General features: G+C 46.1%; 8 protein-coding genes across 8 annotated transcripts; 5 read left to right on the forward strand and 3 right to left on the reverse strand.

Moving 5' to 3' along the window:
* Positions 1–1,073: 1,073 nt before the first annotated feature.
* Positions 1,074–3,718, reverse strand: VTP01DRAFT_3326 (uncharacterized protein; the record flags this gene model as incomplete). The annotated part of the gene is made up of 3 exons (XM_069381885.1): positions 1,074–1,856; positions 1,918–3,024; positions 3,098–3,718. The coding sequence occupies 3 exons, from the start codon at positions 3,716–3,718 to the stop codon at positions 1,074–1,076; spliced, it is 2,511 nt and encodes an 836-aa protein (XP_069236484.1).
* A 496-nt stretch (positions 3,719–4,214) lies between these two features.
* VTP01DRAFT_3327 (uncharacterized protein) lies at positions 4,215–5,007 on the forward strand (the record flags this gene model as incomplete). Its single annotated transcript, XM_069381886.1, has 2 exons — positions 4,215–4,707; positions 4,766–5,007. The coding sequence occupies 2 exons, from the start codon at positions 4,215–4,217 to the stop codon at positions 5,005–5,007; spliced, it is 735 nt and encodes a 244-aa protein (XP_069236485.1).
* A 422-nt stretch (positions 5,008–5,429) lies between these two features.
* On the forward strand, positions 5,430–8,419 carry VTP01DRAFT_3328 (uncharacterized protein; the record flags this gene model as incomplete). The annotated part of the gene is made up of 7 exons (XM_069381887.1): positions 5,430–5,552; positions 5,621–5,863; positions 6,345–6,510; positions 6,643–7,335; positions 7,407–7,507; positions 7,571–7,687; positions 7,769–8,419. The coding sequence occupies 7 exons, from the start codon at positions 5,430–5,432 to the stop codon at positions 8,417–8,419; spliced, it is 2,094 nt and encodes a 697-aa protein (XP_069236486.1).
* Positions 8,420–8,606: 187 nt separating this feature from the next.
* VTP01DRAFT_3329 (uncharacterized protein) lies at positions 8,607–13,486 on the reverse strand (the record flags this gene model as incomplete). Its single annotated transcript, XM_069381888.1, has 9 exons — positions 8,607–8,715; positions 8,787–9,346; positions 9,404–11,046; positions 11,100–11,377; positions 11,438–11,539; positions 11,605–12,739; positions 12,802–12,974; positions 13,036–13,163; positions 13,235–13,486. 9 exons carry the CDS (start codon positions 13,484–13,486, stop codon positions 8,607–8,609), a joined length of 4,380 nt encoding a protein of 1,459 aa, XP_069236487.1.
* Positions 13,487–16,415: 2,929 nt separating this feature from the next.
* VTP01DRAFT_3330 (uncharacterized protein) lies at positions 16,416–18,205 on the forward strand (the record flags this gene model as incomplete). Its single annotated transcript, XM_069381890.1, has 5 exons — positions 16,416–16,767; positions 16,823–16,888; positions 16,952–17,437; positions 17,499–17,630; positions 17,694–18,205. The coding sequence occupies 5 exons, from the start codon at positions 16,416–16,418 to the stop codon at positions 18,203–18,205; spliced, it is 1,548 nt and encodes a 515-aa protein (XP_069236488.1).
* Positions 18,206–18,425: 220 nt separating this feature from the next.
* Positions 18,426–19,361, forward strand: VTP01DRAFT_3331 (uncharacterized protein; the record flags this gene model as incomplete). The annotated part of the gene is made up of 1 exon (XM_069381891.1): positions 18,426–19,361. The coding sequence occupies one exon, from the start codon at positions 18,426–18,428 to the stop codon at positions 19,359–19,361; it is 936 nt and encodes a 311-aa protein (XP_069236489.1).
* A 920-nt stretch (positions 19,362–20,281) lies between these two features.
* Positions 20,282–21,769, forward strand: VTP01DRAFT_3332 (uncharacterized protein; the record flags this gene model as incomplete). The annotated part of the gene is made up of 5 exons (XM_069381892.1): positions 20,282–20,335; positions 20,412–20,573; positions 20,628–20,663; positions 20,723–21,618; positions 21,676–21,769. 5 exons carry the CDS (start codon positions 20,282–20,284, stop codon positions 21,767–21,769), a joined length of 1,242 nt encoding a protein of 413 aa, XP_069236490.1.
* Positions 21,770–22,019: 250 nt separating this feature from the next.
* VTP01DRAFT_3333 (uncharacterized protein) lies at positions 22,020–23,036 on the reverse strand (the record flags this gene model as incomplete). The annotated part of the gene is made up of 6 exons (XM_069381893.1): positions 22,020–22,291; positions 22,343–22,510; positions 22,561–22,714; positions 22,773–22,823; positions 22,879–22,907; positions 22,967–23,036. 6 exons carry the CDS (start codon positions 23,034–23,036, stop codon positions 22,020–22,022), a joined length of 744 nt encoding a protein of 247 aa, XP_069236491.1.
* Between the last annotated feature and the right edge of the window lie 46 nt (positions 23,037–23,082).

Genomic DNA, 23,082 nt, shown 5'->3' on the forward strand with positions numbered 1-23,082 from the left:
ACTTATATAATGAATAAGAGACGGCGGACGGAGAGGATGATGTGGGGGTACATCAGGGTTGATGTGCAAAGTGACAAAGTTTCTCCATTTGTAGTCAAATAAGATTCACTCTCCACCTGATTTATTGCTGCTTGTCTCTTCTTCAACCTCGTCGTCATAATTCACTCACTCACTCACGGCAGCAGCGCTCTGCACCGGAAATACATTTTCGCACATATGTAGATACAAAGCACGTGTGTCTACTTGAAGCTGTGTCGTGCAGCAGCAGCAGCAGCCCGTTTACCCATTTACATTTGCTATGTAGTAGCGTGGAATGGGGAGTGAGCTTCTGTTATTCTTTTGCCTATGTACATAATTTGTGGATTCTGGGGGGGGGGGGGGACAAGTACGACAAGGCCGCGGTGTCGGCTTTCCTACTCTCTGGCTATGCAAGGAGGGGGAATAAATACCTCCTTTGGTAAAAAAGAAAAGAGAGCAAAGATCCCAGTTATTCATCCTGCAAGAGCGGTCCTTGTATTATTTGTCCATGTACGAAACAAGTACATATGCACTGTTTCATCACCCACATAGTAATAGATAATCCTGCATTGTTAAAGATTCGTACAGTGCAAGATGATCTCTGACTCTCATTAAAGAATTCCATGCGGCCACAATAAGGACGTCGATCTTATGGAAAATCTAGCCACTGCCTTTTCTTGCACGCGACTTGTACTACACACATATCACACAAAAAGAAATTCAGGCACCAATGGCGAGCGAGAAGCACGATGGGCGCACAAGCTACGTCAGTGCTGCTGTCATCTTTGTTGATGAGGGTTCGCTAAAGACGACGACTATGACGACGAGGGCGGTAGTTGTGCCAAGACTATTAGGGTTACGCTAATACACCTACCTTTTTGCGCCCCAGCGGAAAGCCCCGAGGGAGGAGGAGGTCCCCTTGCTGTGCTGCTGGATGCATAGATCCTTCTGCTTCTTGGCGTCTTTGACGCATTCAAAACATCCCTGCATTCTTAACTGAAAACAACAAGATTGTGTCCGTGGTCATCTCGTCAATATCGTGCATATATGTTTATTTAATGGGCAGCCTTTTTCTTGCTGCGTGCTTGAGCTAGAGATAACCCGACATAGCTGCACAGATCATCGTCATCTACTTGTTTCCGCATCATCTCAGCAGCATCTACAAAGACAAGTCGGCGCGTTTCGCTGCTAATTGGGCATGTCACCCACACCGTATCGTAATCGGGGAAATATCCATCGTGGATGATCTCAAGACCCACACGAATCTCGTTCTCATCTGCTTCCATCCATACTTGCACTTCTGCGTATGCTCCGCCCTTCTCGTGATAAAGCGACTTGCCATCGTCTTCAATGATAGTAAGCGTCCGTCGCTCCACTTTAGAGCTTTGCTCCCATCGTTCAGGGAAGATCTGCACGCGCCTGTCGTCGTCTGGCTGATCATGCACACTCTTCATAACTTTACCAAGGCAAACGATCGATCCTGCCTTGATGAACACCGGCGCAGCTGCATCGTCCATCTTGCTAGGCACCTCAACGGACTTCCCGCCAGTGAAATATTGTCCCGTCTGATAATGGTACCACGCTGTCTCTTGAGGCAGATATACTTGTCGAGTAGTTTGGCCAGGGTCGATCACAGGTGCAACTAGCATATGAGGACCCAGCATAAACTCAAACTGCTGCTCGTGTGTCTCGACATCCAGCTGATAATCATAAAGAACCGGGCGGACGAGGGGCTCGCCTGATCTGTGACAGAGAGTGACATGCAGAGAATACAGGTACGGAATAAGTCGATATCGGAAGTGGATGGAGGCACGGATGACAGGAAGGACTTCCGGATACTGCGGGATTGGTTGGTCATTTGAAGTTCAAAGTATCATAAGCACACAAAATGAATCTTACCATCCAAGGTTCAGTTACTGTACCATCCTCATTCCAAGAGTGGATGCAGAATCTAGGCCAAAAGATGCCTTGCTGGACCCAGCGAACAAACAACTCTGGATCGGGTTTGGGACCCCCAAAACCGCCCACATCGTGACCGTAACCAGTCGGCATGGCACACAATGCCGAACCCACGCCCATGGACACGTTGTATTTGATAGTTTTCCACTCGGTGTAATTGTCACCGCTCCACGTCTGGCTGACGAGCTGGTGGCAGAAAGGCACAGCCGATCTTGTGATGAGGAAAGGTCGCTGATCCGGTAGACTGTCACGAAGCACGTCATAAGACGCCTGAGCCATCAAAAGGGTCTGCAAGGGTGTGCCAACAATCTTGCTAGGTGAATGTTCCTCATCCGCACGCGGCTTGAAGAATGGCATGTCATAAGTATCCGGATGGACTTGGCAAGCATAAGTGTGAGAATCATCTAGCATGGTGAATTCATTGTTATCCAGCCAAATGTCGTAGCCCTTGTCTACCAACTCGCTCTTGAGTTTCGATTGCCAATATGTATAGCCAGCCTTGCTCGTAAAATCAATGTAACTCGCTTTGCCCATCGTGTGCCGACCTCCTCGCCACTGCCAGACAGTGCTAGGTCTGTCGTTCTCAGGATCCCACACAAGGCCTTTGTCCTTTTTAACTTGCTCAAAGTCAGGATGGGACTGGTGCAACAACCACGGCTTCACATTCGCAAAGATGTGGATACCGTCTTGCTTCAAACGCTTGGCCAATCTTTCCGGATCAGGGAACCGTTTCTTGTTCCATGTGAATACACATCGGTCGCCGCAATCCACTACAGTGTATCCAGACGACAAGTGCATGCCATCACATGGTATGTCGTGCTTTCGGCAAAGGTCTGCAAATGATTCTAGCTGTTCCTGGGCATTGTCTGCTTCGGCATAGGCCATGGAAGATGCGAGGTAGCCAAATGAGTAGCGGGGAGGCAGATGTCGCGGTCTTCCAACGATTGTTCCAAAGTTTCGGACAACTTCAGGTACAGAGGGGCCATAAATGACAAAGTAATCCAAGGGTCCAGCTTCTGTCTGGTAATATGTATATGCTCCCCACATCTTTTTTGATTTTACAAAAGGTGTCAGTTTCAACAATAAATAAATGCAATCTACACCAAAATGCGAGACTTACAGCATCAAATTCCTGGCCGAAATCAACGGTGGTTGCTCCAAGGTTCTGGTAAAAGATACCGTGTGCTCGGCGGGTCGTGTGAGACAAAGTCACGTAGTAAGGACAGAACTTATACAGAGGGTCTTGAGTTTCGGCATCGTATCCCATACTATCCAGACGTTCCAGTCGGAACCGCCTGCCAGCGAGGTTGAGGTTTCCGGTGCGTTCACCAAGGCCATAGTAGAGATCATCGGAGTATTTGCGTCGATAATGCCAGTGGATGTCACCATGCTTGTCATATGCATAGGCACGTTGTTTTAAATCCTCAGCAAAGGGTGTTGTAGGGTCATTCACGTCATACCAAACGAGTCGCAAAGTGGGCAGCTCAATGACAACACGCACGCTCGGTGTTTGGATTTCCATGGTACCATCTGCTTGCTTCACAGAGAACGTGCCGCCTCCTTCTTCCGTGCGCTGCTGCTCTGCACCGGCACCGCCGATACCGCCTACAAGGTGCCGCACGCGGATGATATTGCTTGTAACGATGGAGATTTCCACCACGTTGCCGTCCTGGTTCTTGAACGTGATTGGATGAGCAATGGACTCATCATATTGATAATCGGTCGGTAGAGTTTGCCTCATAACTTGAAACTTGGCGCTGTGCAAGAAAAGGACAAAAGGCAGGGAACAAGAGCACTAAATAAGGAGGATCGTGTTGTTTCACAGTCTGTAAACAACTCCGGTTTAAGCTTTGCCGTTTTCCATTGATTTAATAGGTCTTCAGTCGTAATATAGCTGCTCGGAGAGGCAACCTTGGATCAAGCAAGAACCTTATCCATCGGCGTCGTGTTGTCATTACGGCGAATTTTTGTCGTCGTCAGTAAATTAAATTAACTGGTTAGACAATCTTGACGTTCAACGGTCTGTTGGCAGCGACGAGGTGACAAACAGTGTCAGGTGAAGTGTCAAGTATATGATATATATAGGGAAGATAACGGGTTACGCTGCTCCATTGTTGAAGAGGTCAAGGAAGGGGACGTTTTGCCTGGGGAAAAACGAAGATAAGATCCTCTGAACCATCGACGACGGGCAGGCGGGCGGAACCGCAGGTCTGCCTGGGAATTACGTATTAGACTTGATGGATCTGCCGTTCGTATCTAACGAAACGAGCAACTGGTTACTGTACATTCTGACCGACTCGGCTCTTCCCACCGGTGGATTTGTTGCATCGTCAGGTCTAGAAGCCTCGCAACAAGCTGGACTCTTGGACGCTGGAAATCTCGCTGATTTCGTTGCGAGTGCAAGTCATTCCTACGCCAACAACTCGGTCTGTTTTGTCAGGGCCGGATACGAGGCACCAAACGACAGCGATCCGCTCGAAGCCCTTACCGAATACGATGCAGAGTGCGAGGCTGTCATGGTTGCAAACGCTGTCGGACGTCGAGCGTCCCTCGCGCAAGGCGTGGCCATGATCACTTTATACTTGAAATGCTTTGCTGATAATCCACCGCCCGAAGGATTAGATGTAAACCTGTTAAAGCGCTGGAAAATGTATATAAGAAGCGAAAAAGTGGATGGCCATTTTCCTATATGTTTTGGACTCGTTTGCCGCTTTTTGGGCGTTGATCTTGGTAAAATATATATATATACCAATCAAACGATTTCAAGGTACTAACATTTTCTTCCTAGATAATACGCTACATCTGTGGCTATATCTCTTTACTCGCACTCTGTATTCTTCGGCAGTTCGCCTCAACATTGTTGGGCCTTACGAGGCTCAGAAGCTCCTGCTGCAATCGCGCCAACCGATCGAGCGTATTATCAAGGAAACCAAAGATATGACCATAGATGATTGCTGTCAGACCAGTCCTCTTTTGGATGTCTGTCAAGGCATGCACGATAGACTATACACCCGTTTGTTCAATAGCTAGAGCTAATACCTAATATTGCTTGATCCTGCTGGCGGGAAAGCGAAGTTCCATTGTTAATATTGTCAATGCCAAATACTCTTAGTAAAGATTCATAATTAGCCTTTTGATGTATAGCAACATTCACGGTAATAAATACCAAGTGAGTCTAGCTATCATTAGGGAAAATAGATCAGTAAGGAGTTATCTACTTTATTCTTCCTTGATTTGAACTTAATATCCGTGTTAACCACACACTGTTGATATGGTGTATGCAAGGTTCTTAATCGTCGTGGCTTCTTTTTCATGCTGGCGGGGAGCCGTTCGATGACTGGGTGGCAATTCTTTGTTGTTTTCTGCCCGACCGACCGACGACCATCAAATCCGCCGCCGGTTTGGGACTGCCCTTTACTATTATCCTTTTCTCTTCTTCTTGCGGTAGCAAAATGACAGACGACTGGGATCGACGGATCTTTGACAAGGAGTTGAGAGCCATACTTGACGCCAAGCTTCCAGTCTCGGCTTCCAAAATCAACTCGCTGCAAGGTTTAGCCCTTGGTCATCCAAAGGTATGGGGGGATAGATGACATTGAGTGAATGACCCTCAGTCACTGATTAATTCACCACCACCATTCAGCATCACAACTACATTGTTCAACGTATCGTGACATTTATTGAGACCGCACCGCCGGATTATCGTCTTGCTGGACTATACGTCATTGACGCCATTTCGCGCGCTGCCCACAAACAAGTACGGAAAGCCGCCGAAGCCAATGTAAACAAGCCTCTCGATGTGGAAAATTACTTGCGTCGATTCGCGGTCGTATTTCGAGAAGGAGCGCTCGCTGGATGCTTTGAGTCGTGCTCTGGGAAGGATAAGGTAAGAAGGAATGCAGTCGTTTCCCTGCGTGCCATACGCGAAAAGGTAGCAGCAGCAGCAGCAGCAGCGGCAGAACACAAATCCCGCCTACCGTGAAAAAAAAAAGAGAGAGACAGATAAAGAAGGAGATCGAGAAAGAGAGAAATCTGTTGCGCCTCTGAGTCGTATACATCTGAGAGCAGCAACGACGACTCTCCTGTGCGTGGGACGGCCCGCTCCGGTTGTAGCAGTGTTGCCACCGCTGCAGCTATGCAATATTGAAATCTATCAATGCGAACCGTGAGGTCCGTGATAGACGCTAGTAGAGTGTCCAAAGGCCAGATCCTCGCGCTGCGTATGTGGGCAAAAGAAAAAGTAATGGAGTGTACTTGCGCGCTGCTACTTCCAGTAAGGCATGCAGGTGAAAATGGGACAAGCTTTGCTCACAGAGACTCTATTCTCTCTTTATTGTGCCCTTCTTTTATTTTTATCAATAAAATAGGAGAAGGTCAAAAGAACGCTCGATATCTGGGAACATGGAGGCGTGTATACCAAAGAAGTGATCGAACATATAAAGAAATCATTCATGAAACCTGCGGATGCCGGCAATGGGAACGACCAAAATAAACCGCCTGCCGCCAAGATTGATGCGGTCGATACAAGTAAAGGTGCATATCTTTTCCTTTCTTCTTGTACTCTTTTTTATACATCCTTGAGAAAAAAAGAGCAGCAAGCAAAGACATTCTTCCATACCCTTTTTCGTGGCACAGCATTCTAAATATTCCTTCTTCTACATCTAGTCAGTACACCCGCCGTCGACACAGCGTCTCTTTTGGCAACACTCAGCTCACTTTCTGGCAGTAACCTTGGCAACCTGGTTTCTTCGGCAACCACTGCACCGAAGCCTGTACGCAACGATCCGACACAGCCGATCTTTGGAGATGACGATGAAGATCGGCCGAACAGCTCCTCCACTACCGGCACTGGACTTCCACCAGCCCTGGCTCAGCTGCTAGGTGGGCTTGTATCCAGTCCAAGTGCGGCAGCAGCCACTAATACACAGGCGCAACCGCCTGTATCTGCGGAACCAATGGTGCAAAGTCCAAGTGGTTTCCAGGCACGCCCTGCAATGCCACCAGCACCACCACCATCCTCGGCTGCTACTGCTATGCCTGCTCCTCCAAGAGGCCAAGGTCACTGGCATCCACTACCACCGCCACCCGGTTTGATGCCAACCCCTCCAAGTCCCTCAGACTCGCATGTGGATCATCAACGACCGCCTGCGAGACGGATACCCCAGGGACCATCTATCAACGTCAACAACAAGAATAAGACTTCTCGATGGAGCGACGACCACGAAAGAGCGCCTGCACCACCCCGCAGCGGTAGACAACAGTGGCGAGAACCTTCACCGCCGCCGAAAGGACCCCCGAAGCGTGCTGCGTTGCCTGGCCCTGTGCCAGATCTCACACTTCCTCCTGGAACCATTCGAGGTAACTAAGATTCTAGATTTCCAATGCGTCGTGTCGTTTCTTGATAACTAAAAAAAGAAATTTCTACCTAGTTCTAACGCGTACGCTGTTTGTTGCACCTATCCACGATTCCATGTCTCGAGAGGATGTTGCATCAGTGTTTGGAAAATACGGAGAACTCAATAGCTTAATTGTAAGTGTTTACGCATGTATCTTTAAAACCACACCGCATAGTAACTCTTGCTTGCTTGTCAAGATCTCTCGCAAAATTAAAAACAAGGGAAATGCGTTTGTAAAGTTTGTCACTAGGGCTAGCATAGAAGCCGCCAAGAGCGATGCAGACAGAATAAGAATACATGGGCAATCATTGAAGGTAGCTAGCTTGTGCTTTTTCTTCTCCAATGTGCGGGTGGGAAATTTGTTTGTATTAATTACTGTGCGCATATATATCCAGATTAACTGGGCATATGGATTCGGTCCAAAGAGGATGTTTAACTATGACATTGGAGAATCGATCATACCGCTGGATGAGTTGACAGAAGACGAGAAGCAGAGTCTCACGACAGCACCTATCGGTGGTTTCCAGGGCCAACCTGTCCGTGCTCAGATGACGATTGAAGAGCCAGAGGTGGAGTACCGACCAGAGTGGAAGAAGGAAGAACTTGCCAAGCAAAAGGCAGCGACAACAGCAACCGGCGGCCAGAAACAACAACAGCAACACCGTGGCCCACCGATGGATGATCACCCAGGAGGAAGAAAACGAAGACGGTTTGCCGACGAGCAGCCCCGGCAAGACAATATGGATTGGATGATGGGAGATAACAGATCTGCGGCAGCACCGCCGCCGCCGTTCCCTCCTCCAAACGGTGCCCCGTTCCCTGGGTTCCCCGTACCACCGCCGTTTTTCATGAACGGAATGCCTTTCCCACCACCACCGCCACCGCAAGCACAAGCGAATATGGTACCTCGACCTCCGCAGCAGCAGCAGATGATGGGCACACCCCCGCCCCTTCCGCCACAGTTTGGATTCAATGGGCCATCGCCGGCAGGAAACTTCATTCCGCCTGCCAGCGGCAACCAGCAACAATCTGACGCAGATTCATGATAATCTTTTCGTGCATGCCATTACTAAATAGGATGAAAAAATGTAACTTGATAGCAATTTGAAACGGGAAATATAACAAACATTGTCAGCATTTGATTTACAAAGAACACATTGTTGTGGCCGAAAATAATAACAACCAGTGTAAAAGTACAGGTTAATGTAATATATTGTTGCAACAATATTATCTTCATCGACGACGACTACGTCTGTCTCTGTCTCTATCTCGTTCTCTTTCCCTTTCTCGCTCACGATCTCGCTCCCGCTCTCTGTCGCGTTCGCGTTCCCTGTCGTCTCGTCTTTAAAGTCACGTCGTTAGTATTTGAAATCGGGAAAATCGCAGTAAATAATTTCCTCTTTTTTTCCCTACCTTCTCCGTTTATCACTTGGACGGTCTCTCTCGCGGTCTCGATCGCGCTCACGCTCACGCTCACGCTCGCGTGCTCGGTCGGTTGCTTCTCGATCCAGTCTGTCACGCTCGCGTTCTCGCTGCAGACCAGATCTTCTGGGCTCAGGCGCAGAGGATCGATGACGCTCAGTCGACGAAGAGCTGCTTCCCCTGTTAGCTTCACGGTGTCGCCGCTCTGCATCTTCATCCTCACGCCTGCTGCGTTTGTTTCTGTCGTTGGAACTGGTCGTCGATGCCTCATCTCTCAAGCGCTTCTTCGCCGGCGGGCTCTGGCTATCCGGGGAGGCGGCGGGCGTCGGTTCCACAGACGATGCCTTTCTTGATCCCCTATCTTCCTCGCGGCTGCTTCGAGCGTCGGATGTTGACGACGATAATGATTTCGTCAAAGTTGTCGATGATGGCGGTGGCGTCTCGATCTTTGGTGTCCTTTCTCCGGCAGGAGGAGCGGCTGATGAAGAGGGAGGATTGGGTGATGAAGTTGCCGGCGGCAAAGAAGGTGGTGGTGAAGGCGTTTTAGCCGGCTACGGTCCAAGATTAGCCACCCACATCGCTGTAACTATCAGCGTGCAGTTACTTACCTCTGGAAGTCCTTGGAAAGCATATTTTGACACCCAAGTGGCACCGCTCTTCGTTAAGAAATTCAGGTAGCTACGAGCCAACGTTTTGTAGGAGCTTGGTTGATTCTGACGGACAAGGCTTTCTGTTGCCTTGACAAGTACTTTACCGTGGTCCTTGACCTTGGGGAAGTGAGGTGTAAATTTGTGCAGTATTTGGTAAGCGTTACGAATTTGATGTGGATCGTCAGAGTACAGCGCTTGTTCAATTGCCATGCTGGTCTTTAGATGCCACTTGTGCATAACGCGTTTAAAGTCTGCGTAGCTGATCAGATCGTCCTTGGCAACGTCTTGGTTGGATATCTGTGCATTCCATTTCTTTTGAAAACCAATAAGTCCTTCACCGTGTGCTTCCTTGATAAACAGTTCCTCATTTTCATGCCACTCGGTCATCTTTGCAAAAGTGCGGAAAATGAACCTTGCATGCACAGTTGTCTCATATTCAGTCATGGCAAGTAGAGCCGAAGGCAGGTTCTCGGACAGGATCTTGTCAAATAAAGTCAAGCTTGAAAAGTAGCGCACGCCCAATCTATGCATCAACAAGGCAAATTCACTGCAGTACACGGCGTCCACTTCTGATACTACGCTGCGTTTGAGCAAGCAATGTTGTATAAGATTGGATATCATTGAGAGGCGTTCCACAGCGGGAGGAAACCATCTGTCTTGCGATGCTTTCAAGACTTGCATCACTTTTTCAACGTGAGCGCGATGCTCTGGCAATTCCCTCTCAATGCTATCGATGCTTGCTTGGGCTTGGCGTTCCATCTTTGCTACGACGGATGGTCGGTTTTCTGTCGAAATTTTGGATTGGGGATCTTTGCACTGGGCAATGGTATCCGCGTGCCGCTTGAGGGCAGCTTTGTAGCGGTCTTCCGGGACGTAAATATCGTACAGGGAAAGCTGCCAGAAGATCGTGTAGAATTCCGCGCTCATGGTATCAAGTACAGATGGATCGCCGGCTATAGTGGCCGCATCATTCAGCAAAGGTCGGAAGACAGGATGTGGTTCGTCAGATGGCTCTGCTTCCGGTTCAATGCGTCTAAGTGCAGCTTGAAGTTTTGGCCGAGTAAGATGCATGATGATATCTGATGGGAGGCCATATTTAGTGGCAAGCGTATGAGCATCTGGTATCAACTCGGCATATTCATCCTCCTCAAAGAGCATCATCAAGAGTTCCATGTACTGGAAAAGACTGTGACGCACGTGATCAATTTTGGCGCCGAGGACGCTGGCGTTGTCAGATACATCGTTCAGACAAACTTCACGCAGATGATACAAGAGTACCAGAATTTCCATTGCTCTGTCTCCCTTTTGCAAGGATTGTTTGAGTTGAGCCAATGTTCGTTTGCCGGCTGGTCTATTTTCTGCTGAAGAAGACTGATATGCCTCGGTCTTGACTGTGTCGCCACATCCAGCCGACATGATTTGATCGTCGGTAATGCTGGCGTTCAGGATTTCGATGCCGCACATCTTGGTGATATATTCGTTCAAAAGTATGAGGTCATACACCGCATCCTTTTCACGCAATCGGCACGTCAAATATCGCAGGAGCGGCTCTGGATCAGCACCTTGTTTCTTGTAAAATAATCCCGCAAAGACAGATAGTGCTATCAAATGAATGAGGATAAAAGTAGCAGATTTAATGTTTGCATCAACTTACCTCTAAGCCATGTGGCAACAGAGTGATCTTCTTTCACTTTAGGCTTCTTCTTGTTGCCAAACATTCCGATCGCACCAGTCCATTTTTCAGTCAGTAGGAATCCGATAATATCGTAGCAGAAGGTGCTTAGATATCGACAACTATCTGCCAACAAAGGCGCCATGTTTTCGAACGATTGAGTCTGATCTAACATAATATTGAAGACAATCATTGGATTGGAACACGCAAGCTTGCCAAGGACTCGTCCGCATCGTCGAACCAAATTCTTTGCAACTCGCCTGCAAGTATCGTGTCAACGTACAAGATCTTCCTGATAACTATATCTTTAGTCTACTTACTGCATCGCAGCCTTGGATTCATTCTCTGTTCTTGCTTTGACAAGCTTTGTCTCCTCCGTCCGTTTGTAAAAGTCATCGCGCCACCAACCGTACAAAGCGTATCTAAGTTTCAGATATAATCAGTATTTGAACGGCTATCGACAGCAGCATGCATAAATCTTGCCTACCTTTCCTGATATGTAAGTCTTTCCAAAACTTCCCAAACAAGAGCCATCGTGCCAGGATTGCCTCGGCTAAATGAGACCGCCGGAAGAAGGAAACTGCGAGTGATTGCCAAACAGTAAGATCGGCATCCAGGGAAATTGGATTCGCGTTCGAGCAGCCCCTGTATGATGTGCGCAAGCTTTTGAACCAAGTTGGGTGCAAGATACGACTTGTCCGCTGCCAAACTCATGACAGGTGCATATTGATTGACAAGACCTTCAAAAGTATCAACTTTTGGTAAACCTTCACGCCATTCCTTGTAAAAGAATGTTGATTTTTGTTTCTTGTAGTAGTCAATAACTCCATCTTGCAATAGATCGGTGCTAAGCACTTCTTTCAAGCGAACTCCGTCTGTAGGGTGTACCACTTCTTCAGATGTCTTTGCTCGCTCTGCAAAATACTGAAACTGGTCCTTAATTTGCTGCGTCACAAATAGGTCCCAAGGTCGATCCAACATGACGTCGCATAGACGATATACATGGAGCGCCAACTGCGGATACATGTCCACAAGCTTTTTATACTTTGCCATGACTGCTTCCGCATGCTTGACATCACCGACAGCTAAGAGTGCCCTGGTGAGCTCGACGTAATCGTTGGCGTTGTAATCGTTGCTGTTTTTCTCCATATCTTCTGGTGAGACTGGTTTGACGCGCTTGATCCGCTCCGTTGTTCCGTTTTCGCCTAATGCACCAAACTGTGCAAGCAATCCACCAGTGTTTGTGTTGATCTCGTTGTAGATATTTTCCATGTACCGTTCTTCTCGAGTGGCCATGCCCTCATCGAATGGGTGCAAATATGGCAAGATGTCAACCAGCCGTATCAAACCGTGTTTGATGAGAAGTGCACACGCATAGTATAGCTCGGCAGGTGCGTTCTTGTTTTCGTACAGTTGATAATATGTAAATTTGAAGCCTAAGAGATGAGCCATGGCGGTGCTGTATGCTCCACTCGGCGTCCCATTTGTAGCTGTGGAAAAATACTGTATCCATCCCGACTGTAGAAACAATTGTATCCAGAATTGGTAATTGTACAGTAATTCCTTGATGAAGAAGTCCAACAGGATATCCAGGACGCGGTTAGGATCGAGCTGGAAAATACCTACATTGTTACAGTGAGCAATAGTTTTGCCAGGAATGCAAAAAAAAGCAAAGACTCATTACCGATATATGTTGAGATAGCTTCAAGGAACGCTGGGATGCGTTCCAAAGGTGTACTGATAGGCTGTCCGTACTCGCTGTATCGAACATCAATGCTGCGCATGATCAACTCGTCCACCAGACCGGCGAAGCCAACATTATCTTCGCGCATCAAATTGAATTTGTTCTGCTTATAACTAGACACCACACCTTTTTAGACGAAGTTTTCCGAACTAGAATTACAGAGTGATTGCTTACAGGATCGATGTGTTGAGTCGAACAAGTCGTCTGTTGAACATTGTCTTGTTCTGAATCAATTCAATATCTTCCAACAGCGCGCTGGAGAAATGTACTCTGCAGTCGGTTTCTGACAGTATGCCCTTGCCCTACAGAAATGCCCTAACAGCGTTAGCATTCCTGTCAGCGTTGATTCCAGTTTTTAGACAAAAAAACTTACCACGACGCCTTTAATCATGGTAACAAGGTTGGCCTTTTTAGTTTGGAAATTCTCTTTTTCCGCGTCTTCTGGCTTGAGATCGCGCAAAATCTCCAAATCGGTATCCTTGGTTTTGAGCGAGTTAAGGATATACTGACGCATTTCTGCATCGTTGGCAGTTGCTTCCTGCATTGCATTCAGGTACTCTTCAACGGCTGTGACGCCGCGGTACGCATTATGCGTAATCCTGGAGATTTGCCTTCGGCTCTCCATTGGACGCGGCTGCAAGGGAGGGGAAAGAAGAAGTCTAATTTTGGATCCCGTCTGCCACCCTACTAAATAATGTCGCAAAGACCATAAATTCAAGAACCACGTCAATGGGTTTTTTCAAAGCTGAAACTGAAGCAGCTTTTAGAACTATAACTCTCGAAAATTAAGATCAGTAGGTGCACTTTTATATCCTAGAAACGTGCAAGAAGGACTAGATTTTTTACGATTATTATAATCGCTTTACTCACTTTTCTCGAAATTAACGTTGCAGTGGTTGACATATGCATAATAAGACCGGAAGTTGCGTAAAACATTCAATGATTTACAGTAAGTAACCTGTCTCAGTAAAAGAGCGAGCCTGAGTGCATTTGATTATAAGAGCATCTGGGCCAAAGGCGTGACAGATTCAAAGTATTCCTTTTGGATGACGATTCGATTCGATACGAGCTTTAGATGCTTCACATAGCATTGCGCATAGTACAACATTAAACTTGTTAAGGCCGCATGAGCGCCGGTATTCAGATACAAAAAGAATACGAATATATGTAAAAGACTTCTATGATCGTTTGATAGGCATAATTGCTCATCATATGAAGTATCATCATCATTATTAAGAGATTAATGTAATAAAGGGTATGATGTGATAAGTGACAACAATGTTACGGCGAAGGGATCATCCAGTACCCCCTTTGGAATCTCCTGCTCAGTCTGCTCGCGGCGCTGTATCTTGATGCGCTGTTCCTCTATTTCCTCCTCTAGCAAAGCATAGCTCTCCTAGAACCCTCGCTTTCAGCCGGATCTTGATGTAAAGATGATGTCGCTTCTGCTGGTGTTGTTGGTACTGCTGCTGGAGCAATAAGTAGGAATAGGAGTGAAGCTCAGCATTGGCTGGCTATAGATGACGTTTTGGCCATTTCATAGCTTGGTTGGGTGTACTTGTAGCTCCAAGTCCCTGAGACGGAACGATTCTGGCTGTTGTTGTTAAAGAAGACTGAAGCGTCCACATACTTGTCAAAGTGCAAATATGCGCTTAGTTTCTTGACGGCTTATCGGCCTTCAACGATTCCAATTCCTGTGACTTAGTCTCGAGTGCATCGACTATATTTTCCATTGACTTCTTGTCTTGCCCTTTCCAAGTACTTTTGGTTATCGATCCTTTTTGCTTCCGATGTTCTTCATATTTAAATCTAGCCATGGTATCGATATTATAAGCGACTCCTTGTAGTCGAGCCATTGGTGGTAAAATGGCTTTGGCCAAGTGGAGCAAGTATGCAACATTTCAGGCCGTTTCTCTTATTTATACTTGCCTTGATTTGTGTTAAAACCATTGGTATGGCGTGTAGCTCTTCGACCGATGAGAATATCTTAAGATCGCAGAGATTGATCATTCGGTATATATTTGGGGCTGCATATCCATATTAAAGGCGTATAATGTATTTTCTGGATCAAACCTCCACATACAACCGGATTATCCCACGGCAAAAGCGACCAGCCCTTTGTACACCAGGTTTATACCGAGGCCGATTTCCTTAGGGAAACGGCTTCGGCTTGCGGCAGAGAATTGCTCTTTTGTGACAGCCTCGGCTGTCAGATCAAAAAATGTACTGGTAAATGGCCTGTTCCTCGGCGGATAATTCGCTTCGGATGCGAAGTCGATGACATCGTGTTCTGGAAAGCCTTTGCATACGGGGCGGGACAATCAGGCGAGTGATGCAAGGAGGACCCACCAGTATCTGGCTGGTTTGGGTTGAGCCATACGTCCTAGGTGTGCATCAGCATAATTTCTTTGCCAATTTTCAAAAAGTCGGACTACGTCTGCAATAATAGGCTAGTTGGTATAATATATGGAAAAGCTGGCTAACACAATATTAACAAGATCAGCCAAGGTAGGTAGACCTTTCGAATCCCAGACTTTGCAACGATTGTTACCTCCTTCAATATACAGACGATAATCTGGTTTGTAATATGGCGCGCCGAAACGCTTGATCTTCCCACTGAATTTCGGAGGCTCGTATGGGGCTTGAAGGTCTAAGCAGCATTGTAATTGAATAGTGCACATGGCATCGTCTATACAAACCTTCATTGTTGTTGTCTACCCGTCCAGCGGTTTGAAAGACGTCTTAAAACGTTGAAGCCAAATGCGTACATCGCTCTGTTGCAGTATCCTCAAGAAGACAATTGGTCCTAAGAGATCTGTTGAATCTTCCATGGTTGAAATCAACAGTCGCTCAGCTGTATATTATTCATGCATAAATCTTCACCCGATTGAAAGATCGTGTCGAGCAATGGTGCTACAAAGTTTGTATATATGTATCCTCGATTCAGATCTTTGAAGCTTTTGATTGCTTGCTGTGGTGTCGATCTCAATCTCTCAGTGAATAATCTCGAATGTATCTTGCAAAAAGTTGGCGCTCTATCACTAGTGTTAGACTTTCGTATGTATCAAGTTGCAACAAGACACTTACACTATATGTATATCATTCTATCTTTGCTCACGACTGCTTTGGCAAGGAAAGTAACCGTCTGAATCTGCATTTCGCTCCAAATATTCTCAAGACCCTCCCATCAGTCAAACCGAAACCTTTCTGATATATAGGATGATATCGTACGTACCAGGCCATAGAGTCCGCATATACATGAAAAACCGATACTGCGACTTTGGCACTTTGATAATTGTAAGTATATTTATTGATCTATCAGATTAGTTATCATGTTACTTTTCACCAGAATTGTAGATGTTCGTTACTGTTGGGTGAGGGGTGCTCATATTTGTTGGTGAGGGGCAGGAGCGGGGGGAAGTGATACTCTCGGGTTGTTACCAAATCAAGCGAACAAAAGACAAATCTCAGCCGTTTAAACGATTCCCGAATGCAGGAACCAGAACTACTGTTGTTGCTTTCTCGTGCAAACCTTTTTTTCTTTTCCGTTAGCGATGCTGGCAACGCTGAACTCAGAGCCAGTTTTGTTTGCTGGTCTACTTGGAGCTGTCCTTGCATTATACGTTTGGAATACTCAACGCAAGAGTATATCCTTCCCGCCTTACGCACCCGGTCGTCTTCCTGTTATTGGGCATTTGCATCAATTCGTCGGTCCAACAACCTTGCAAGAATTGTTTCGACAGTGGAGTCTCAAAGTAGGGCCAATATTTACCGTTCAGTTTGGTGGCAAGCATTGGATCATCCTGAACTCGATGGAAGCCGTGAAACAACTTATAGTAGATCGCAGTGCAATCTACTCTTCACGTGAGCTTCAGGATACCTTGGTGAATGATCTCATGGGCGGCGGTAAGCTATAAACAGCAATGATGTCTTTACTTGGGGCATTGAAACTTTGTTGTAGTTGCTGAGGGTGGAGGATTTGCATTCTTTCCATACGGCAAAGAATGGCGCTATCTTCGACGTGTTGGTAACGTAGACAGTCGGTTTTCTCCTGTTTGGGCAGATTTAACGTTCTTCATCCCAAATACAGCCCACAATGGTCTCGTAAAACGAAAGATTGACTCTTACCAACCTATCATTGATGGTCGAAGGGACGCATTCCTATTCAATATTTGGAAGGCCGCACGCGACATCGATGGTCCCATTACTTTGGATTATTTTACCCAGCATTATACCATGACCACTATTCTTACTATTGCTTTTGGAAGTCTCTGTTCTTTCAAGCCTGGTGATCCTGAACTACATGCAGTGTTCTCGCTTACAGAAAAGACCGCAGAATTGCTTGGTCCGGATGAGCAGTTACGCGAATTCTTTCCTATTCTTAAGCTACTTTTACCAAAAACGAGACCAAAATTCCTGGCTGTAAAGGAAAAGATAGTCGACTTCTATGGAGGGATTTTGGAAAAGTTCAAGGAATCGCCACCAGAAGAGGATTGTTTCTTCAAGCAGGTGTTGGAGAGGAAGGAGCTTACTGATTTTCAGATCATCAGCTTTGCGGCTGTACTCGTTGGTGCAGGTTAATATGCTCTTGATAATGTGGATATCCACGTAACCTTACACAAGCACCGCTTTTCTAGGGTCAGACACCACCGCGATAACTCTGGAGTGGATGATTGCTTTCTTAGCTACACACCCTGAGATACAAGAAAAGGTGTATGAAGAAATCAAGGCGAATGTGGGACAAGATCGGCTGCCTAGTCATGAAGATGGTAAACATAGCGACACTTGAAGGATGATAAAACGTATAGTAACTATTATGCATATCCCTTTAGAGTACAATCTCCCATATCTACAGTGTGTGTTGATGGAAACGCTTCGTCTCCGACCGCCAGCACCTCTGGGCGTGCCACATTCCGCATCCGAAGATGACGTATTCCAAGGCTGGTTTATACCTAAGGGCACGACTGTCTTGATCAATTTTCACTCCATTCACATGGATCCTGAGAGATACCCGGACCCTACTGCTTTCAAGCCCGAACGACATCTTGCTTTTGTCCAGAAGAATTTTACGCACAAAATCTCACAGACAACTGAGGACCGCCCGCATCTTTCTTTCTCCACAGGCCGCAGAGTATGCGTGGGGATTCACCTGGCAGAACGCAGCCTCTTCATGGCTGCCTCGGGGTTGCTTAGCTGTTTCAAGTTTGTCGCAGAAGACGGGGAAATTGATGTCAACAAGTTCAAGGATATCAGATCGCCTTCGCTGGCACCTGCACCTTACAAAGTGCGTGTGATTGCGCGCCACGAGAACCTATCAGAACTTTTCTCCAAAAACTCCAAATAATGATACATATTTCCTTTCGTATATTAAATATGCTTGCCTTTTTTTGAGAATCATGGAGGCCGGATTTACATGTAGACTACCTAGATCTTTCGATTATACGGCCCGTATCTAGTAGATAAAGGTCATATAGAAATTAGGAAAGTACGATGTGGCTGTTAAGCTCCAATGAACTCGGTCGAATTATTGACACCCAGCTTCGCAGACAGCTTCCACAGACACAATGTCAACTAACCCTGTGAAGTTTACATTTCCAAAGATCTTTCGACGACTTCCTAACCAGAAGCACCCCTCAGCGAGTCGTCTGATCAAGCTTCGTGAAAGCAAACATGAACGTTTGCAGAATGGCACATGCATTGTGCAAGGTCTCCACGCTTTGCGATTCCTGCGGGACGAAGGCTTCAGCATTCGTTCTCTAATCGTTACTGCCGAAAGCGAACCGCACGACGAGAGTGCAATCAAGTTTCCTGCCAACCAAGTGATAAAGAACCCGGATGCATTCCCAGCTGAAAGATATTATCTCATGGATGTTGATCTTACGCGACGCACACTTGGGACAGGAGCTCGACCAGGACGCCATGAGATATTTGGAGAAGTCGTCACTAAATCGTTGCCGATACCAGAAGATACAGACAGGATGATGATATTCAATCACGTAAACGATCCGGCGCAGCTGGGCATCCTTGTACGGACCGGGTACGGTCTAGGCTGGAATGCATCGATTTCAACGACTCCAATAAGCGATATGTATAACGATACAACGATACGTGCATCCCGCCAACTATCATTGTTAATGCCGCACAAGATAATGCCTGTAAAAGACTTGACTGAATTTTTGAAAGAAAGGCAGATCACTCCAATCATTGCAAAGCCTTTGCTGCACAAAAAACCGCACGATTTGTGGTCGCCCCTAGGCGCTCAAGAGCCTACACTTGGTTCCGGGCTGTGGTTTTGGAATTTTGGCGACAAGAAGCAGGAACTTCCAAAACGAGTCGCGCTTGTGATGAATGCAGATAATAACGGAGAAAAAAGCGTTCGTTTAGACGATGCGTTACATGTTTCTGTACCCACACGACCTGGTGCACCCCATCTCAACGTCACATCTATCGGAAGCATGATCATGTTTGAACTGAACAGACTAATGGTAACAAAAAAATAATACTACGGTTTTTGTGAATACATAGAATTTATTGCATTTCCTTCCCCCTCTCTGTTGTACAAATGCAGATACCTCTTTAGACTCTGAATGTCTCAAAACTATGACAACTTCAAAAATATAAACCGCATAATTCTTCACAACTGAACTATTCTCGCAAACTTTGGTCCAAAAATTGATGCTTGCTTGTGGAGAAAAGAGAGCTTTTTTGCAACTTGACACTAATCTCATTGTAGGATTCTTACACATTTCATTATTTCCTTGACATGCAGAAATCCTAGTTATGCTGCCTACAGTATCAAGAAAACCCTCGGTTAGACTATCAGTGTTTACGCATATGAACAGCCGAACATAGGACATCTGGCTATTCTATACATACATACATACACTTTCAATTTAACAGTAACGTTGATGAGCACAGTTTGCGGTGCAGGAAGCATCTGATTATACACAACGAAATATGATCTGCAAATGCAGCTCAGGAACCATCCGTAAGATTCAGCTCGATGGTAAAGACAGTGGCTAGTTTCTCACATAGTAGGCCCGAGATTGCTTTAAATACAGGATTTTATACATATCTTGGTGCATTGTCAACTTTACACCAGTAGAACACTGTTCAACCATGATTTGGAAGCCCGCATAATATTATCATTGCTCCTTTGCTCAGCAGACACGCTGCAGCAGGCTGAGCGGAGGGGAGTCTTGCATGGCTGTGCCAAAAGTGGCCAGACTGGCCTTCAATTGTACTATATATAGCTCCTGTTTCTTTTTTTTTCTCTCTCGATCCTGTTTCTTCCACGAACTTTTTTTGACTTGAACTTTTTTTATAATAAGGAAGAAAATCGTAAGCTCTTCACCACCTGCTGTCGTACTAAAGTCCTGGAATAACATGTATCCTACTCTGCTCTACAGATAGCAGCACTATGGGCAGAAAAAAGATCAGAATTCAACCGATCAAGGATGACCGCAACCGTCAGGTATGTCACAAGCGGGCTTGGCTGTTGTTGTTGCTGCGCCTAGAATCGACCTATTGAAACGCTGTGGTTTTACAAGGTCACCTTTCTCAAACGGAAAAATGGTCTCATGAAGAAAGCATATGAATTGAGTGTGCTTTGCAACTGTGATATCGGCTTAATCATCTTCAACAACTCTAACAACAAGCTAGTTCAATATGCTAGCCAAGATATAGACAAGGTTCTATTGCGATACACAGAGGTAAGTAAATGCGTGATGTTCGCTGATAGCAACGTTGCTAACGATGTACTATAGTACCAAGAGCCGCACGAGAGCAAGAGTAACATTGATGTAAGTTGCCGGTGCTTTTTTACTTAAGCTAACAGTACTAATCATGTTATCCCGAATAGTTTGCCGAGCAAGCAAATAAAGATTTGGACGAGGAAGACCAGGGACAAACATCTGATCAGGAAGACAACAGTACTGCCGGGTACCGGCCGTTGTCGCGATCTCCGTCGGCTATGCCGGCGGGACCTCATCCGCCAGCGGCAGCAGTGTTTGCGTCTCCACCAAAGCAAGAATCCACGCCGATCGTACCTTCTAATCACACCGCTGCTGCGTATGGATATCAGGCTCGCACACACCCACACCACCCACCACCGCCACCACCATCGTATCCTATGCCATCCTACGCACCGATGATACCTGTAAGCTACAGCACACATCCGTCCGGCATATCGGGAACTCCCGCTATGCATTATCAGCCATCTCCTCCTCCTTCGAGGCCACCACCGGCACATTCGTTAGGTATACCACCTTCACCTCAGACACAAGCTTATCACTCTCCTCCTCGAAACCTGTCCCCGCAACCTGCCATTGTTAAGCCAGAATTTGCAGCACCGTCGTCTCAAGTACGATCTTCACCGATATTACCGCCAACCGAGAAGAAACCTCCAAATTTGCGAGTGCAGATCCCGAGCGAGCAACCAACGTCATCAACGGCTAATAACACAAATGCTACTACTACTGCTACTACCAACACCACCGCGGCAACAGCAGCGGCAACTGTAGCTTCTGAAGCACCAACACCAAGGAAAAGCGACGGGCCATTGTCATCAGCGCTACCATCACAGTTTGCACAGAACCTACCGTCACCTTCTACGTTCTATCCGGAATTCTATCAACAAAATGAATTACCAAGCCCACTTAACTTTTCTGCAACGCCAACAACGACAAGCGCATTTAATTGGCCACCGCCGACGGCGCGAGACTACAAACCATCTCCTCTTGCACGTGTCGAAAATGGGTAAGTTTATATTTCTTTTTTCTTTTTCTGACGGAAATTAACAAGCGATGCCTATAGCATCACAGGACAAAAGCGGCAAGAACCTTCATCATCTACATCGTATGCCGAGGATCATAAGCTTAATAAGAAAATAAAAATGGAAGCTGCATAATTCAATATATGATTAAACGCTGTTGCATCTGTTGAAATTCAAGTAGCTATACTCTGCATTCATTATTGTAGATCGTGTTTAAAGTAACTTGCCAAAAAAAAATTCATCGTTCTCCACTTTAATATCCATGTCCGCTTTTGACTGGTGCTCGTGTACAATCAAAGCAAGCGAATCATGCATTTAATTTGAAGACAAAGGATCGAAAAATACAAAAATAATACATCGTAAGCCGTCATTCATTACAATATTTTTATGCTACTTTTCGATGCTGTATCGTGCTAGAGTTCTGATAGGCGGGAGTCACACTTGACCAACTGTTGCTATGTATATCATGCGAGGTGGGTATGGACGATGAAGATGCTGGTACTGATTGTGGAGGAGGAGGATGAGCTGCTGCTTGGTGGTGGTACATAGGAGGAGGGACAGTCGGTAGTTCCGTTTCATTTTTGCTTCCAAATACACCGACGATAGATCTAAACAGACCCTTCTTTTGGTGAGCCGGAATAGCCTCCACGTTGGGTTCTTTGCATCCTATAAGTACCGTGTTCTGCATTTACATAGGCTTCAACTTACCAGCGCTGTTGCTTGTTGGCAAAGCATTGTCGTTTGCGCTCAAGCTAATAAAGTACGTGAACGGGATCAGCCACACACATACTCCAAAGAAAGCAGCAATGTCCATGAATGGTCGATAGTGGGTCGTGAAATATTGGAACCATACAAAGTGATCGACAAAAACCAAAACTTTTTAAAGTGAATCTACATGAAAACGAGCCTGCGGATAGAAGACTTACCGCAACTTGCAATAAAATACGGGCTCGTCAGACTGATAAATGGAAACGTTTCGAGATTTTTCGTGTAAATGCCGTGGCAGAGTATCGAGAATGCTAGCTGCAAAAATGGTAATCTATCCACGATCCACAGCAGAACGTGGATGGCAACGACTGTCTATATTTGAAATAATAATAAGTTCAAGCTCGATTTCAAGCAAATATAAAGTTCGCACCGTCGTCATCACTTTAATCACTTTTTTGGTGTACACGGTGTATTCTTCCACCTGTTCTTCAATGTTAACATTGAGATGCACACCTCTCCATCAAAAAAGGGCTCACCAGTTCTGCCAAGTAATATAGACCGCATGCTAGATTGCAAACTATCAGATACAGCTGGACAGAACTAGGCAACGTGTTTCATCTTTACCAAGACTAAGAACAAGGAAGCAAAAACCTAACAATGTCGCGGCATATGCCACTATGTGCAGAAACGACATTGCGGAGAAGCGCAGGTCCAAAAGAAACCTGTTTCTTGGTTTTCAA

This window comes from Rhizomucor pusillus (genome assembly GCF_041956525.1).
Source record: "Rhizomucor pusillus strain CBS 183.67 unplaced genomic scaffold VTP01scaffold_16, whole genome shotgun sequence".
NCBI classification, from domain to species: Eukaryota; Fungi; Mucoromycota; class Mucoromycetes; order Mucorales; family Lichtheimiaceae; genus Rhizomucor; species Rhizomucor pusillus.